Genomic DNA, 18,080 nt, shown 5'->3' with positions numbered 1-18,080 from the left:
CGGGTTTACTGCTTCAACAGCACTTGTCAGTGTTGAATAATGAGCTTTGCATTATTAGTCCTCTGTCAAGCTGGAGGCATCTATACTTTTTAATTAAGGAAAAAAAAGAAACTTGCCAAGAATGACAAGGTGAACAGTTATTTCCAGTGTGGTATTTACACATTAGGCATAGTTAGGCAGTATGAACTCTTAATGGTCCTAGTTGATCATGTGCAGGACTTGGTTAGAGCATGGTCAACAATAGTGAGAAAAGAAAGAAAGTTTTAATAAAAGCTCTTGGATGCATGTTTGGTTCGGCACAACAGCATAAGCTGTGTTTATTATTAAATGGTAATTCTGGCTGATTAGTAAAAATGTAAGTCATTGGAGTGTTTTTAAATGTGTGTATATATATATATGTTTAATGTTCTTGGTAGTGGTTTTGTAAAAGAAAATGCAAAACTAAAGTTGAAAAGTGTTTTGGAATATATACTGTCTTGAAGTTGGAGACACTTCCAAGTGTTCATTGGTGGGTTTGAAGCAGTTTTAGTTCACCTGCTATTTGCTGTACCAAGAATAATCAGTATTCTTTTTTTTCTTTTTTCAGGTGGATCCTTTGTTTACAGTGCCTGCACCCCCTCCACCAATTACTACAAGCATACAACCACAGATTCTGCCTTCCTTCTTCCCTCCAACATCAAACATTTCTGCTCCCACTGAGCAACTGTTAGTGAGAACTCGATCAGTGGGAGTTAACACTTGTGAGGTGGGAGTTGTAACTGAACCAGAATGCCTTGGACCTTGTGAACCTGGGACTAGCGTGAATCTGGAGGGCATTGTGTGGCACGAGACCGAAGAAGGTAAGTTTTGTCCTCTTGTGAAGACACATGCAAATGTTATTGCTGGGATGGATAATTCTTTCATGAAAATTTCTATTGTTGGTCTTCCCAATGTAATGCTTTGCTTACTGAATTGCTTTGTAATTTGTGTACATTACACCCGTTATGTACTGTAGCTCTAAATTGAGAGACCAGGCAAAATTACATGTTGGGAATATTTAGCTAAAGTGCAAAAAAATAAAGGGTTATACACAATTATACCTAATTGTTATTTGTGAACTACCTTAAAAATTGACCTAAGTGATCAGTCTTCAAATGCATATTGCATAGAAATGTGTTAAATTGCATTTACGGGGAGTGAACAAAACAGTGGAAACACCAAGCAATATTTTGAATATTTTTTTTAATTAAAAAGGAGATGGCCACCCTTTGCCTTCAGAACCGCTTCATTCCTTCTTGGAATACTGTTATACTAGTTTTGAACTCTCTTTCTAGTGGAATATTGGACCGTTCTTCAAGAAACCAAGCTTCAAGTTCTTTAAGAGTCGAAGGAGGTGGAAATCTGTCCCACACTCCGTTCCAGAATTTCCCATAAAGGTTCAGTGCTCTTGAGATCTTGTGATTGAGAATACCACGGTAGATGGAGAACAGGCAGTGTGGCTTGAAGGCTTTCTTTGGCTATCTCCAAACATAAACCTGTTCAGATTTTTCCAGATAGGAAAAAGAATTAAAGACAACTCATGAGACATTACTTTCTTCCACTACTCAGAAGTCCAGGTGTATTGGACTGGGTTAGAAATGGTTTCTGAATGGCAGCCCTGACATAGATTGAGTTCTGTTGGAATTTCTGTGGCTGTTGTTTTGTGTTTTTAGCAACTATCCTTATCAAGTGTATGTTTATCCCTGTTGGTGAGCTTTTACCTGCGACCACTGTTCTTCTTTTCTGATGCTATTTTCCCTTGTTTGCCGACACTGTTCCCATTGACACATAATGTATAATTATAATAAATAAATAATGTTGCCTTTTCTGTGACAGATGTACCTGTGATTCGGGCCTGAACTATTTCAGCTCTTTCAGTGTCTGTTAGGTCTCATGTTGTTTTAGAAACTTGCATTTTAAATTATTAGTTTGAAGACATCTCTTCTAGATTAATCATATTGGTCATTAGTATTGAAATTAATGTGAAACATGAGTAGAATCCTTTTTAATTGAGGTTTTTCATTAGGTGTTTCCATTATTTTGTCCACCCCTGTATGTGCTATTAAGACTATATATAACCTGTTCCTACACCTGTGATAGATCCTTACTTAATAATTTGGAATGCACTTAAAAAGGGTATTTATCTTCTTTATTGGTTCAGGACTGTTCGTGCTAGGATTTTTCTTGCTCCAACAATTTGTTAGAGTTTAGTTGCATAATGCATGTTCACTAAGGGTATTATACCCTATTGTAAATAACTTACTAGTGTTCTATGTTTTAAGATTATGGCAGTGATGGAGTGGGATCCAAAAAACTATTTAATATTGCGTTTGTGAATTTTTGCCAACATTGGTTTTTCTACCATCCTAGACTTCTAATCCTAGAAGTCTTTGTGTTGAGTACTGCTAAGCTGCTGTTTATTGAAATGTTTAACGAGCTTTGGAATGTGTGTGTGTGTGATGGGGTCTTATGTGGTAGAATGAAAGAACGTTCAGTGGCTTTTGGTTGTAGCTCATTGAGAACAAGCTGATCTTTTGACCCCAAGCACATTTTCTGCCTGACTGGCAACATTGCCTAGCACTTGGATTGGTTTACAATTTATAATATTTATCCATCTTCGTCCATCTTCTTTATGGATAACAGTAAATTATTAGTTTTGTTTTTAAAAGATGCAGCTCACAGTTTCGTTAACCCTAGCCACTTTTTTTGCTCTGTCTTTTGCAAGTACTTTGAAATATGCAGCATTGGCTACTCAAAGCATGGAGATAATTCCTCCGAGTTCACAAGACTTAATCTCTTCAAATAAAATATAAAAGCAAGAGAAAAAGGGAAGTGATACAGTATTGAAACATATGACAAATTGTACAATCTGAGCATTTTAAAAATGCAATTCAGATAAAAAAAATCTAAGAACCCATTGTTATGATTGTTATTAACTATCTTTACAATTGTTTGTGAGTGGCAATTGTGGATGTATAGCAAAGCTACTGTATCTACTGTATATAAAAATGAATACTGTAAACTGTCTTCAGCTACTACGACCTCCCAATTTATTTATATCCTAAAGCATAAGTATAAAGACATTATACATAGTGTCCTGCTAAAAAATAAACTCATATTGTGATCTAAATGTTACTGCCCCAAGCGAATGCATGTATGTCGTAAATAATTATAGTTCAGAAAGCACAAGAGTCCCATTTATTCACACACACTATTTTAGTAATGTTAAAATATTTTTTTAATTGTTAATATTTTGTAAATTCTCCCCTGGAACATGTTATGCATACAAGACGCCTCTTATAGTTTGCCAAGAGGTTCCGGCACTTGTGATGGGGGAATTCGTGACCATTCTTCAAGGAAGAATTCCTATAGTCCTTCATGTAAACATCATTAAATGGTTTTTTACATGTTGTGTTCTGAAGTTGCCAGTTTGTGTTGGGAGATATCTAGCTACCTTCGGATTTTTGATTGTCTCCCAAACGACTTGGTGGCAAGATACACTTCTCTCAACCCAGTCAGAAAGAGGACAGTGATTACAGTGAGAAGATTACAGTTGTAGAAAGTGGTAGATTCATATTTTGTAAATTGTTTAATTAGCCATTCCCCAGCTTTTGAACGTCAATTACCATTTTCCTGTAGTTTTAGGAGAACTCTGACTTTAACCACTTGTGGTACCTCCTTTTACACCCGAGGGATACCTTTGAGCGTGTATAAAGTACTTCCAAAGAGCAGAATGTTATTGTTGATTTTAATGTAAAATAATACTTGGAGATATGTATGTGACCCTCATATTTCCAGGAATTAAGTAAATTTATGATAAGTACGAATTTGTTCTGTGCAGTGTTCAAATTCTTTTGAGCAAAACACAGTATCCAATCGATTAACTTATTGCGTCGTCTGAATTTTTTTTATCCTCTTTCATTCAGTAGGGGTTAATACGTGTGTATGTCACCATATACATGTTCCTTCAATAGGATTTGCCTCAGGAAAGAGTGGGGGCAGTTGGATGTTGATGGAATAAATGCATAAAAACTGTTGTCATGTTTAGACTATGATCTATAATGTAGATTTAATCTTCCCTTTGATTTTTTAACTACTTTTCATCCACCATCCATTTTCAGATTTTTCTGTATAAACACAAAATGTGGAAAGTAATGTGCATACGTCATGTAGATGTTAACAAGGTATTCTGAACTCTAAAAAGCATGGTGCCTAAAGCATGCATTTTATCAAGCAGATCATGTCACATTTGAGACCTTTCTACTTCTGCAATAGCAACTTACACAGCTTGCTTAGGGAGTATTGGGCCACTGGGCAAATGCATGTGGAAGTTGTCACTCATAATGCATTACGGATTGCCTCAGGAGTTGAAATGAAAGCTGATTTTTTTTAAAGGTTTATACCCATAATAAACATCTTGGTTTCCTATTGCTTTGCTTTATGACTAAACTCTTAAATTGGTTATACTGACAAAAACGTAATTGTACAAAGCACAGCTATACTTTGACATGTTTAAGAAGCAAAACCCTGGGCTCTGGTGTCTTTTGTTGTCTAGAAACAGCTGCTGTTTTAGCCTTCTGTTTTATGCCTGTCCTTGTATTCATTGTGTCCTGCCTTACGTGCTCAGATTGACATTATTATTAATGCCACATTAGTGTAATTTGCTCATATGATTGCATTATAGCTAAATGAGCGGTGATGTGAAAATGGTAAGCTCTCTGTTTATAGCACAGGGTTTAAATCCTCAGCTAGCTGCTGCTGAGACAGAATACTTGATGAATTAGTGCAGAAAATTGAGCCCTTTTCTCCCCCCATTGAAATGCCCCACATCCCTCACCTGCCTTTTTTTGGTAATGCAATTGTGCAACCTTAAGGCATACATATAGTACAGATAATTAAATCTCTTTTCCCCCCCAATCATTATGTAAAATGCAGTTTTAGACAGAAAAAAAAAAGAAATACAACATCTCACCCTTTGTTGACTCATTTTTTTTTATCTGACAGCTACACTGTCACATTTTAAGATTACACATTTACAGTAATGATTTGAACTGAAGCCAGTGTACTGCTCTTAAATGAGGTAAGAAATGCCTTCATTCAAATGCAGGATGTAGATTGGAGTTTAAGCCTTGGCGAGCCAGGCATAGTTTGATGAATAAAGGGACTGACAGTGCTATGTGTGAATCTGCATGAAACGCAGCAATCCTACATTACAAACATCCTCCCAGCAGAACAGAGTGCTATTTTGGGTCCCGAGAGCTTCTTTCAACATGCACAGTAGAGTTATTCCTTGTGTAAATAAATATTGGCAAACTGAGGAGGAGGTGGTTTTGACTGAAGCACACTGCACAAGTGCTTGCAGAATTTGAAGCAGTTTGCTGCAGTGAAGACGGGGGGGAGGGGCACTGCTGGGAACATATTGTACAGTGTGCATGTGCAACTTTAGATTTTTCTACAGCAAAGCTCATAATGCTTAGAGGCACAATGTATTAGTCAAATCTGCCATTACTTTGGTGCTTTTTATGGAAGCATTTAACTGTAATTTAAAAGGAGGAGACATGATGTTATTAGTTGCAATATTATTTTATCACAGTCACAGTTTTTTCAAGAGAAATCACTAGCTAGTACAGTAATAAATTCGTTTTTTTTAATCAAAAGCTCATTTTTGGAAATCCCCTTCTTTGCGTTTTAGTTTCCAAAACAAGTAAATAAGAATACATTGGGAACCCTGACTACATGTACCGTTACATAGCTTAATTAAAAAAGGTAAAACAAAGGCTCATGAAAAAGCGGCTTAAATAAAAACAACTGTGAATATGAAGGGGTGGAATGGCCCCAGGCTCAGCGTTTGCCTTCGATATAAAGTAGAAGACTTTGTTTTAATGGATACAGCAGTATTTTAATTAACTTCAGTGTTGCTACGGTAACCTTTTTCGGTTGCTTTCAAAATAAAATATGGAGTACAAAGCAACAGCAGTAAAAGCAAGTATTTTTTCTTATGAATTTAAATAATGTCTGTAGTTTTTTAATAAACTAATTTGCCAGTTTGGTATTTGTATTCAGACTTCTTTATCCATAGCTTTCTTTGTCTCCCACTGAAAGGTGCAAAAATACTGGGAAGATAGGTTGGCTGAGAAAAGTGGCTAGTACATTGTTCAGGCTGTTTAATATTGAATGTCTAGGGTTCTAGATATGTACTGCTTAGTATGAGCCTGAAAACCAGACATATTGTTCATAGACTATTTTTTTGGTATTAACTAGTTTAGTGAATCTTAAAATGATTATGCATTGCTCCATTGCAGACCGAGTAAACGTTTATTTTGCAACTGTGACTGTTCTTTTTACATCTTAAAGGAGATTTCAAGGATGAAAAACAGGAAAGCCTTAATTTAATTTCTTATGTTATCTGATGAATGTCTTGTTTTTTAGCAAGTTTTCTGTCGATGGATTTTTTTTTAGCAAAACAGGGACTTTCACAGCAGCAGGAAAGTTGGGAATCATAAAAGCTGGAGGTTGTGGAGTAAAAGTGTTAAAAGATTGCCAGTCTGTGTTTGAATATGCAGTAAAACCCTAGGGACTCCTGGTGAAAGATTCATTGAAATGTAGATAACGTAGCCAGCAAATGAAATGGCAAATGGTTGGAGGGGTCATCTGCAGGATGAGGTCAATTACACTCTCCAGGCTGTTTTCAAGGATTTTCTTCATGCTTTGTCCAGGGAAGCTGGTCACTAGAATTCCATAGTTTGCATATTGTTTAAGCGTATTTGTAACATGAAAATTGAAAATCTTTTTGTAATGAAATGGAATGGAAGCCTAATGTGTATTTACTTGTCCCTGGTATAATATATTATATAATAGGATTTATGACTATAGTTTCACAACTGAGACTTTTATCCCAGTAAAATTTAATTTCTGATGCAGTTGGCTTTTGTTCTTATGCATTGTCGGGGGTTAAGAGATCTTTTTTTCTTGCATAAGACATGTGTTTTATACTTTTACGATGTGACAAATGATCTTAAAGATTTTAAGGTGAAGTACTTTGATATTTCAGCAGGTTTACTATATTGTAGTATAAAAAGTTCCATGCCCTTGTCATTTTATCTGAAGCTTGTTATGATGTTAGTAAATGTATTCTGTGTTTAAAAGTGACTTTATACATGGCTTAGTTGTAAAGCATTTCTGTATGAAGCAGAATCTTTTAAGCCAGCACAGAAATAGGATATGAGCAATTTGTTTGGCATGTTCCATCTGTTCTGAATCAGTCTGTTTTCTAGGAGAGGCCTGTGTAAGAAGTAATTATATTCTAAAATTGATTGTTACATTTGACTAAAGCCTTTAAATAAACTGTTAAAGTGTGTCTTGGTAGTGGTGGAGTAAGAATATTAAAGTAATGAAATACGTGTGACACATTGTTTAGAAAGTATATCTAACCCCTTTCCATACTAGGTACTGTATACTTACTAGGTAACACAGCACAAAAAATGCTTCTTGTGTAACAATCACATTACACTCCTCACAGTGACCCTAATGGAATTTTCATTTACATACTATAAATCTAGAAAAATGTTGATCTTAAATTTAGCACTGCAAAGAATGAACTATTTTAATAATGGATGTTTTTTTGTTACTTTTCAGTAGTTATGGCATAAAGAACAGACATTTTTTAGTTTTATACACTGTAGCAGAGATAGTTTTAGGTTTTTGCTTCTGTAAGCATGGGTTTCTGTGTTTTTTTCTAGATGTATTGTGATGTCTGAACATTATTTGCTTAAGGGGTAAAGGTAAAGCTGGAGATTGACAAAAATGCTGTGCCAGTCTAGACAAGAAAGTGACAGGAAATAAGCTGGAGAAAATGTTTTTGTATCCCTGAGGTGCTGCCTTTGAAGCATGCAGCAAGACAAGCCTTTGTGCAAAACAGCCTCTATTTGGACAAGAACTGCAGTGTGTTGCAGGAAAAGCTGTTAATTTGTTTTTTGCTTCTGGGAGTGTTCAGGGTTTCTTTTTCTGTGCTGGTAGTTCAATAAAATTGTTTTTCCTTCCTTTCAATCTTTGATATGTGGGTGTGGTGTTTAGATTGTGTTAAACTATGTTAAATTTCTCCCAACAAAGTGATACCCTTTCATTATCAAAATGTTGCTTATTCCTGGTAAGGGTTGTAGCAACCTCAGGCCTTTCCTGGAATTACAGGGAGCAAAAGGGCACAGAACTACATCTTCGCTGAGGTGCCTGTCCATTGCATGTCTCTGTATCCTGCAAACACATAGGGATAATTTAGAGACACCATTTAACTTAGCCCCCATGTCTTCGGAATGTGGGAGGAGCACTCAGAGAAAACCCATGTGAACATGTGAAGAATATGATAACATGTGAAGAATATGATACAGAAGGTGCGATTGTTGGGGATCGAACACTGCACCCAAGAGCTGTGAGGCAATAGTGCTAACTGCCAAGACAGTGCCACCCAGGGCGATATCCATTACAGCAAATTCCTTTCATAGAAAAATGTTTCCTTCAAACTTCAAACCGTGCAATCCACTTTGTGACTCAAACAGGAGTGTTCATTGCTTATTTTTTGTGTATTTACATTAGTTGGCAAGTTCTCAACACATTAAATTGTTTCTCAAACTTTACATCAATTAGTTGCTTACCCTTATTGATTTTCTAAGCCTTCGGAATCACTTATTATACATATGGTAAGTTAATTTGAATAGGCTGTCTGTTCTGGGGAAAGAAAAAAAACCTGGACTGTATCATACTTAGATTAAGCTGTTTGGGCAGCTCTTTGACAGGCACCTACAAATGGTGTCATCTTCTCAAAGGAGAGTTCTCAGTGCCAAGTGGTTTTTGTTTGCAGAGGAATGAGTTTGTGAATTAATGTTTTGTTTGCTTGGAGACACCCTGGATACTCAAGAAGTTCTGTACTAAGCTGGAGGAGACAGCCAAAGTCCTGAACTCGTTCTGAAATTAACCACTTCTTTAATGTCTTTCCTTTTAATGACAGACTACCACCACAGTGCTAGGAGGAATGTGCGCTGCGAACAGTATAATTTTATCAAGAATTTACAAGCTGTAGTAAATTAATTGCTGCATTTTGGCACAATAAATTGAAATGAATTAAGTGCGACTTGGAGTTTACTATCAACGGAGTCAAGATAAAGACCTTTTCTTGCCCTGTGATAGGTTGCTGGCAAACTGCCAGGAAGTGTGTTGCTTGCTCTTTGTAAGTGCTATAAATCATCCTGCTCTACCTTGAAAGCTTTTTAGAATTAATTCTTATGGAGAGTTTGTGCCATTAGAAGAGCTTGTCAGTGATTTCACATTGCATCCACGGGTTGTACAGTAGGTAATGCAGTGAATATTTTATAGAATAACACAGTACTTAATCTTTATACAGCAGTATTATCACAGTACCTGCGGTGCCAAAATTGTTCCGATATGGTATTTTCGTTTTAAACTTTAGACTTGCTTCTTTTTTTTTAGTTTTGACTTACCTGAACGGATAGTAAATGATACCATTACATTTTATTTTCCATGTTCTCATTTGTGTAGATGAAACCAGTCCCACACCAAATGATTTATGTTCAGATAAAAATTCTATAAGCACAGGCCAGGCATTCGAGTGGGGAAATTCCTCAATTGACTGTTCACTCCGGCAGAGAACACTTTGGTTTTTCATGGGAGCAAGGACTGAGCTTGAAGTGACTGCATTCCCCTCCCCCACTCCTTTCCACTCTGCGGTTGCTCGGCTTCCCCTTTTCTCTCTTGACGAATATGTGTGTTTATGGAAACCAATCCTCTCCCAGTTACAAGCAATTACTGTTACAGAGTCAACCTTTGGAATCTATTTTTGAAAAGCAGCTTTTACTCTAATCAGTCTCTTTGTGTGCAGGTGACTCCTGATAGCTTGAAGCATTCTTTTTCTGTAACCATAGTTTCTCTACCCTGCTGTGTGCTGATGTGTAGATCTATGTTCTGTTGGCTATTAAGGTGCTGAAGGCAGTGTTTCTGTTGCAATTTATGAGAAATGTCAGTTGAAGCCAGGGCATACTGTACACACTACATTTTCCCAGCTGGAGACTGTTCGTGAACAGAAAGCTAAAATGTAAATACATGCAGTATTGTCTCACTTTTTCCGAAGAAAAGAAAATGGAGTGAGTGGCAGGGAAAATTGTCAGTGTGTGTGGGTGGTCTGAGACCCATACTCTCAGATGTGAATGTTTTTATTTCTTATTTGTTTCTTTTACAAACAATTTGCACGTACAAGTAATGATTTTTCTTTATTTACTTTAACGTCATAAAGCTACAAATCTTTGCCATATAGGGGGATGTTTAATTATTTTTCTTAATCCACATGTATCCATTTATAAATGTAACCTACTTTAATATTTTTTCCTAGTATGTGTAGCAGTATTTTATTTCTGGTTTGCGAAGGAAATTTGTGTTCAATTCCAGTGATTTACATGGCTTAGAAAGTGTTTGGTTTTCATCTGTATTTCCTTGAGAGCTCTCCTTAACATATCCTAGGGCTGCTCTTTTAGCCTCAATGGTGTAATGAGAAGTAATATTAAAAGTCCAACTCATTTTTAAATTTGGAAAGAAAAGGGATAATGGTTTAGTTTTTAATAATAGTTTTTTGACTTTTTATAAGTAATGGTAGGACAGTTGTGATATTCTGCAATTTCCAACTACATATGAATTAAATATACATTTTAAAGGGTTTTTCAGTATAATATTTTTAAATTGAATGATACATACTTGAGAATAAGTGATATTGTAATAGGACCAAAAAGTCATCATACATTTTTCATTTTTATTGTATGTGAATTAGTACCTCAGGTTTTAAGTTTAAAAAAAGTATATTTTTCAGGAAAGGCTTACAGCAGCCTTGATCTTTAATCAGGGACCAAAGTAATCCTCTTTACTGTACATTATGTCCTGTCTGCTTCCAGCGCTAATAATATCTGTGTAATATTGATGATGGCAGTGCTGAAGGATGGTGAGGCTCACCTCATGTGACAGAAGTCATGAGTGGATTAGCCACTCTTTAACTGGAAGGGGTCCTGACAGGGATCATCGTGTGCAGATAGACCTGTGGTTTTTATATTAGTAGGAAGGTCAGGAAATGTATGCATTCGGGATTTGCAGTGAGAAAACATAGCAATCCCAGGGGAACCTATTGGCTTAGCTCATTGAAACTGGCCTTCCCAGACTAGCCAAAGAAAACCAGAATGACTATAAAACACTCCTTGGGGAGCCCTAGAATAATTGTGAGCCTGTTCTGTTCTCAGAATAATGAATCGCTTACTCCTTTTACTGTTGAGCTTTGAGTAAATAACTGTTCGGGATTAAAATGCTTTTCTTTTTCTTCCCGGAATCCACATTTCGACAACAGATCCTCAATTTCTTGAATATTTATTAAAGAATAATGTAGTGTTCTGCTCCTTTTTGTAACCATTTACATAAGTAAGGTTTGTGAAATGGCTACTAATTCTTTTATAGCATAAAATGGATTACCTAAATGTCCAGCTTCATATTCTTAGGTATATTAAGGGGGTGCAGTTTCTGCAGTTCTACTTGTTTAGGAGGCTTTTTTGCTGTAGAATGTAGGTAAACCATGATAAAAGTCTCAGCAAGGCTTATGCTATCTGATAAGTAGCAGTGCCAGGCGACAGCAAACACCAACTGCTGGCGAATCTGTTTGCTCATTAAAGCAGAGAATGAAAGTCAGTCTGCAAAGCCATTGCAAGCAGTCAGGTCAGAAGCTCCACTGAATGCTTATTGATTGAACAAGAGCTAATTGCAAAACATCTTAACATTTCTGACAGCATCAGTCACAGTCAATGAGCAATTACATTTAAAACTCATGCCCTTCTATGACTGAGCAATATAATTTCCACTATGTAGTTAAGAATTATATGGACATGTTCAAAGGGAGCACTAAATGTACAATAGTGTGAGATGTTACAGGAAATGTTATTGTATGTGGTAATCAAATACAGGGAGTTTACGGTCTGACACTGTTGTGTCTTTGATATGCATGCATTAATGTTGCAACTTCTGATTCCTTTTTTTAAATAGTGTATGAGAAAAAAAATCATCACAGAAGTGTTCATTTTAAAACGTAATAGAAAATGGCATCCTGGACTTTCCTTGATTTGAAGAACATGATGGCGTGTTTATGGAACATTGGAGGGGGTGCAGCAAGTAGTGTTTACAACCTAATACAATAAACTGCCGTAACAAAATCACTGAAGGTTACATTTGCAATACGGGACATAACGGGGAGCCCAGAGAACTGTGGTGATGGCAGTGCATGAGAATGAAGCCTTTGAAATATCTGTAAATATGTACTTGGCTTTCACAGTGTCTAGCAGGGCAGAGCTGGGCTGCTGTGAGTGACAGCTGAAAGGAGTAGCTGCTGTATCAGGGGGATTAAACAGATGGAGGCTGCTGTTCTCTCAACCATCAGCATTCTGCTAAGCTCAGTAAATATCTTATCAGCTCCCTCCAATCTTCAAGGAAAATACTCCACTAAAGACACAAATGGAATATTTTATTTCACAGAGAATAGATGTCTGGGAGAATAAAAGGGGCCCTAAACACATTTGAACTATGAAGATTGTGTCTTAATACAGCCTTCATATTTTTGTTGCTCTTTGTCAACCTGTTATTATATTTGGCGTGTATAAAAGTAATTGTAAGGGGTAATAGCAGGTCAATAAAATTCTGTGCAGCATGTGGGGAAAAAAATGCTTCACGTTCTTGCTTTTCCACCCAGCTTTTTTCCCCTATTGAATGAGCTTGTGTTGATTTCCCCCCCCCCCCCCCCTTCTGCATCAGACATATTGTGGCAAAGATTCCTGCAATTTACCCATCGACACAGCTGAAATGCAAGAGTGCACGATAGGCAGAAGAGGAAGGAGAAAAATGAACAATAGAATCTGAGGAGGCTGAATTGGGCTTGCTTAAAGAAGACTGTGAAAGCTGTCAAGAGGCTTGATTGATGGGCTCTCACAGCAGTCCCCTGTGCAAAGCAATAATGTTCCTGCCTTTTGTGAAAGGGTTTGATGTGCCACCAGGGTCAGAGCTTATCAGCAGGAAGGGCCAGCATTTCAGAAGAGGCCAAAGTGCAGTCGATAATTTATATGGGAATCTTACACCTTTACTCCCACATTGTGGGTTTTATCTGAAGACTGCCTGCCTAATAGTGCAGTATGAATATGCAAATTATACCAGTGGAAGATATTCATTATAGCCGAGTTCTGCCCGTATCTCTGTCAAGATGTGATGTAATATAATACCGTCAATGTTATTACTACTTTCAGTGCATTTCAAATGGCGGTGCTGAGTGGTGAGAGCAAAAAAGTGAAGGCAAGGGGAATACTGTTAACTAGACACGGTGAACTTCTGAAGGCTGAGGAGATTCAGGCTATTCAGCTCTGTCAGGAAGTTAAATGCCAGTTTTGATTTCCTTAAACATATTACAGTGCAGCAAACTAATTTTAGTGTTCTGCGATTGCCATATTCGTGATGTTACAATTGCAGCATGTATTGAACCATCAAAATTGTGCCCACATCTGCTAGTACAAACCTAATAATTTGCAGGTTTCTGAAAAAAAAATTAAACACTTTTCCCTTTTTTGGCCTCACGCAGCAAGTGTAATTACAGAGCATTTGTGGGAATGTGTGCATGAGCTGAAATTCCAAACCAACCCATTTGTTAGGCTGCTGTGTGCTGTAGGTATTCATGTAGTTGGAAAAGGAGAGAGTTTTATTAGGGAACCTTAGTCCTGCTTCCCTCACCCCTCAAAAAAGCAATGAAAAATGGCAAAAAGAAATGTGCTTCAGTGAGTGCTGACAAAGACTCTGCTATCTTGCCATGCTCATGAGGAACACTGTTAGTTGCACTCCATTAGTCTTGTTTAGTGGAGAGCTCTGGCCTCTAAGCACATGACTGAGCTGTAGTTGACTTTTTTTGTAAACTTTAGCTGATAGGAGTGTAGGATGGAATGTCAGTCAAATACGTATTTTTATGAAAAAGCAGTATTTTGTTTACATTTTTGGAAAAGTAGGAAACGTATCTTATCTTCAAAGGTTTTGTGCCTCTATGTAAATATAAAGAATTATATAATTGTGGTGTGTTTGAGATATTGCATTTATGGCTGGTAGCTCTCAAAATATTCAAATTTGCATGCAAGATAGATTAAATATTTTCACAAAAGGGGAGTTTATTGAGTATAACTGATGTTATTTTCCTGGACATTAAAAACAAAAAAATCCTTTAACAAAGATATATATATATTTGGTTACTTATGGGGGAGAGAGGGTGAAAAAAGAAAACCTAGAGAGGCTTGTTAAGAGGCTGATAATTTATGGATACTGCAGCTGCCTGCCAACAAGGCTTTATGAATGCTTTTTGTTTGGCTTGGAAACTGCAGATGAAAAGAGCCTGAGGTTGGCACAAATAGTGCAGCATTTCCAAAACAGGCTTTAATAGGCTTTTAGGCATTCTACATGGCATGAACCCGTGTAGCTGCAGACCTATAAACATCTCTGTTTTTTAGCATTTATTTAAGGGAAGGTTAAAAGGACAAAATTAAGGCTAGCATAGCATTATAGCTCATATTGGTACATGATATGTTACAGAAGGGACTTCTGCTGCCTGTTCCTTATCTTGGAACATTTCTATATTTTGTAGGATTTTGTGTGTGTGTGGGGAGGGGGTGTTGATTGTGTACCACATTGTAATAATGGAAAATAGTATAAAAAAAAACCTTTAGAGTGCATCTGCGTTGTATGCATAGATTTTGCGATAATGATATCTGAGACATAATCAGCAATTCTCTTATTTGAATATATTTGTCATATTAACATTTGGGTGTATTTATCATATAAACAGCCTATCTGTTAAGTTTAGTTAATAAGTGTTGATTTTTGAAAACAGAAGTGAAGCAAAAGACACAAAACCATGACTATTTGTGTTGCTGCTGGTCTGCTGCTCTTTTTATTCTGGCGGGGGTGGTAATAAACAGTTTCAGTGATCCTGTAATTAAACTAATGGTGGAAATGAACGTGACAGGCAAGATGAAAGCCCAGAGTGCTAATAGCTGTGATAATCAATGTGCAGCGATAAAGAGGGATGACAGCCTTAAAGAACTGTTGGCTCTTGTCATTGTAATGGTGATCAGAACCTGAATAGCTGTCACAGAATAAAAGCTTTTTTTAGCTTCCATATCATAAACCCACTAACATGTGATTTAAACTGTGTTAAAGTCTCCTACGTTTGCGCACATTTGTCCTTCTGAATAACATGCCCCTTTATCCTTGGATATACATTTCTGAAATGGTGTTACCAATAAATAAGAGCTTCATCATTTCAGCAGTACTTAATGCAAGAATCTCGTTGATATAAAGGTACTGTACAGATTCGATTTCTTTGTTGAAACCTCTTAGACCAAGCTGAAAATGTAAAAGGCTTTGTTTCAACACAATTATTTGCTGTAAAGTAGAAGTACTTGGAAACATACCTGAACTGCTTGAGGTGCTTTCAAAGCAGGATTCATTGTTATTGTGTTCAGTAATATCCTTCGTGGCAAAGCTCTTGATTTAGTTTTGCTTGTATTTGTACTGAAGGTCAGGAAAAGAACATTTAGAGGTTAATTCCACACTGTTTTACTCTCTCTACTTTTCAGCATGGAATTAACCTTTACTTGTTCCTTTGCAGATTGCACGCTGACAAAGCTCACCACTGTAACCTCTAAAAGGTCAGGTTTTGTTCAACATGTGGAAATAAAAGCATGTTATTTTAGGGACTGCACAAATGCAGCACAAAATCCCATATAAACAATTATCCTGTATTTTGTTGCCATGGCATGATTGGCAAAATAAAAATGTTAACTTTTGTTACTGGACTTTGCATGGGTTTTCAAGTTGTTTCTGGGTCAAAGTTCTAAATATAAATTTACATGACTGATGGCAAAACTTACATGACGACTAAGGGCTTAATTAAATGACTCAGTTCTATTACGAGTAGCCTCACATTATCTTTACTCTTTTATTAATGTGAGACATTAAAGGTGATTCACTTCACAATAAAATAAATCGGGTGATTTGTAATGCATGTGTACACCTGCTACTTGGCTCTTTGTTTCACTGGGACAGCCATAAAAGAACCACAGCAGTCCATGTGCTGGTCCTTGAGCAAAACTGCAGGACCAAGCCAACCTCATTTCTAGTCGAATCTGCCAATTTGAGACATTTAAGACATTTAAAGGAAATGAGCATTCACATGCCTGGCCAAAAAATAATAAAATGTTCTATTATTCTGTCAAAGGAAAACTGTTTTCCCAGTTTGTCAAGCCTGTATTCTGTACTTGTATTCTGTACTTGTATCACACACATCAAAACAGCAAGATCACTCCTGCAGCATTGGGGCACACTGTGAAAAGTGAGCTCATGTAGCCTCAGGTACTGTAGTTTTAGCTGACCAGTCAATTGATTATTGATTAAGTGTCTCTACACAAGAAAGAAATGGATGGTAATGAATAAGCCTGAGTCTAGTTTTCCAAGAAGCTTTCCTTGATCAATACATCTCATTGGGCTTTAGAGTAAAGGCAACAGGGAATTTGACACTGATGGAAGTGGCAGTATTCTCATATATTGGAACACACAGACTCTTGGGTAAATGGTGCATTATTTTTTATTCTCAGATCTTGTATATTTTGTGACACCACTAAGTAATAAACAGCCCATTATGCATTTATACTATTGGAAATAAGGGTATTTAGTGTTTCTTTTTAGTCTTAATGTTTTGTACCGTTTCATAACATCTAGGAAGCTAAGCTGTAATGCTCATATGACATAAACCTTGTTTTGTTGATGGTGTTCTTTCAATTCCTTTGTTTGCACTGAATTTAGGATTTAGGGAAAGATTTCTTGGCTGAAGGGATTAACTTAGTCTATCAATGGCTATCAAGTTTCAGAATTTTGAATGAGTCACAATGTAGGTATTTGGGAAGAGCATTGCACTGAAACCAAGCCCACTCTTTTTAATCACAGTGTTAATCTTATTGTGAAATGTATCCTTGAAAGAAGACACTTGCTTTGAAACCTGAGCTATCCAAGGTCACCTGTCTGTAAGCAGTGTTGATTTATTGTTAGGCCTGTCCCATAGAGAAAGGGATAATTTGATGTATGAGATTCACTAGCAGGTCTCAATTGATCAAAAATCCACTTTTCTAAGCAATTGAAATGCCTAATATTATGCCCAATTTAACAGTATCGTATTTTCTCAGTAAATTCAGGACGGGTACAGTCACTTGTGTATTGAGTTCTTTTTACATCCATAAAGTCCCCTTTTGCTGAAACTGTGTATTTAATAACATTTAAGATATTTGTTTAACAGTGAAAGGTTCTTTGTAACTGTAAACAAGATATGGTCAGACTCCACTTAGTACTTCTTTCAATGTCTTTAAACTAGCTTTTATTTTAGCTTAGACATTTTATATTCTTTGTGCTGTATTGTTGGAAACATCTGATAGCTACCTTTTTGTATGTACTCTGTTGCACCAGGCCTAAGACTTATTTAGATTGAATTGGTTGTGTTTTATTTTTCCTATTATGACATGTGAAGCAATTCAGTTGTAAAGCTTTTCGTTTTGGTAACACGTCTTGTGTTAACCAGTCTTCTTTTTGGTAACCAGGATTTCTTTTACTCACTCCAGGTTCCACCCTGACCCTGGCTTTGTTTTGCTTTTATGAACCTTTTGCACACACTTCTCAGGTCCTGCATCGTTTTCATTCTGTTCATTTATCCAAGATACTTGCTCTTTGTGCTTTCTGGTGCAGAGCTCGAGACAGCCAATCAGGGTTTAGTTCTCCCAGCTGGATGTGGCCAATCAGACTGCCTGCTTTTGTTGGAAACCTGAAACCCTCTGGGAATTAGGTCTAACAAAAGGCTTTCACTGCAGACAAACGTTAAGTGTCTGTGCTGACTTTTCCTGTTTTTAATTTTATTACTTTAGCCTTGAATGGAGGAGTTAGTGTTTCTTTCATGTTCCCTT

At 36.8% G+C, this 18,080-nt stretch overlaps 1 protein-coding gene across 2 annotated transcripts in view; it reads left to right on the top strand.

The window, feature by feature from the left end:
* Window positions 1–18,080, top strand: part of znf608 (zinc finger protein 608) — a 49,900-nt gene that overhangs the window by 20,677 nt on the left and 11,143 nt on the right. For both annotated transcript variants that reach the window (XM_088912004.1, XM_088912002.1), the window contains one exon: window positions 587–839. In XM_088912004.1, coding sequence (XP_088768130.1) covers window positions 587–839 — 253 coding nt within the window. The remainder of the gene's footprint in view (window positions 1–586; window positions 840–18,080) is intronic.

This window comes from Atractosteus spatula, chromosome 3 (genome assembly GCF_055471065.1).
Source record: "Atractosteus spatula isolate fAtrSpa1 chromosome 3, fAtrSpa1.hap1, whole genome shotgun sequence".
Taxonomy (NCBI): domain Eukaryota; kingdom Metazoa; phylum Chordata; class Actinopteri; order Semionotiformes; family Lepisosteidae; genus Atractosteus; species Atractosteus spatula.
The sequence above is the reverse complement of the archived record's forward strand: the minus strand, read 5'-3'. Positions and strand labels throughout refer to the sequence as shown.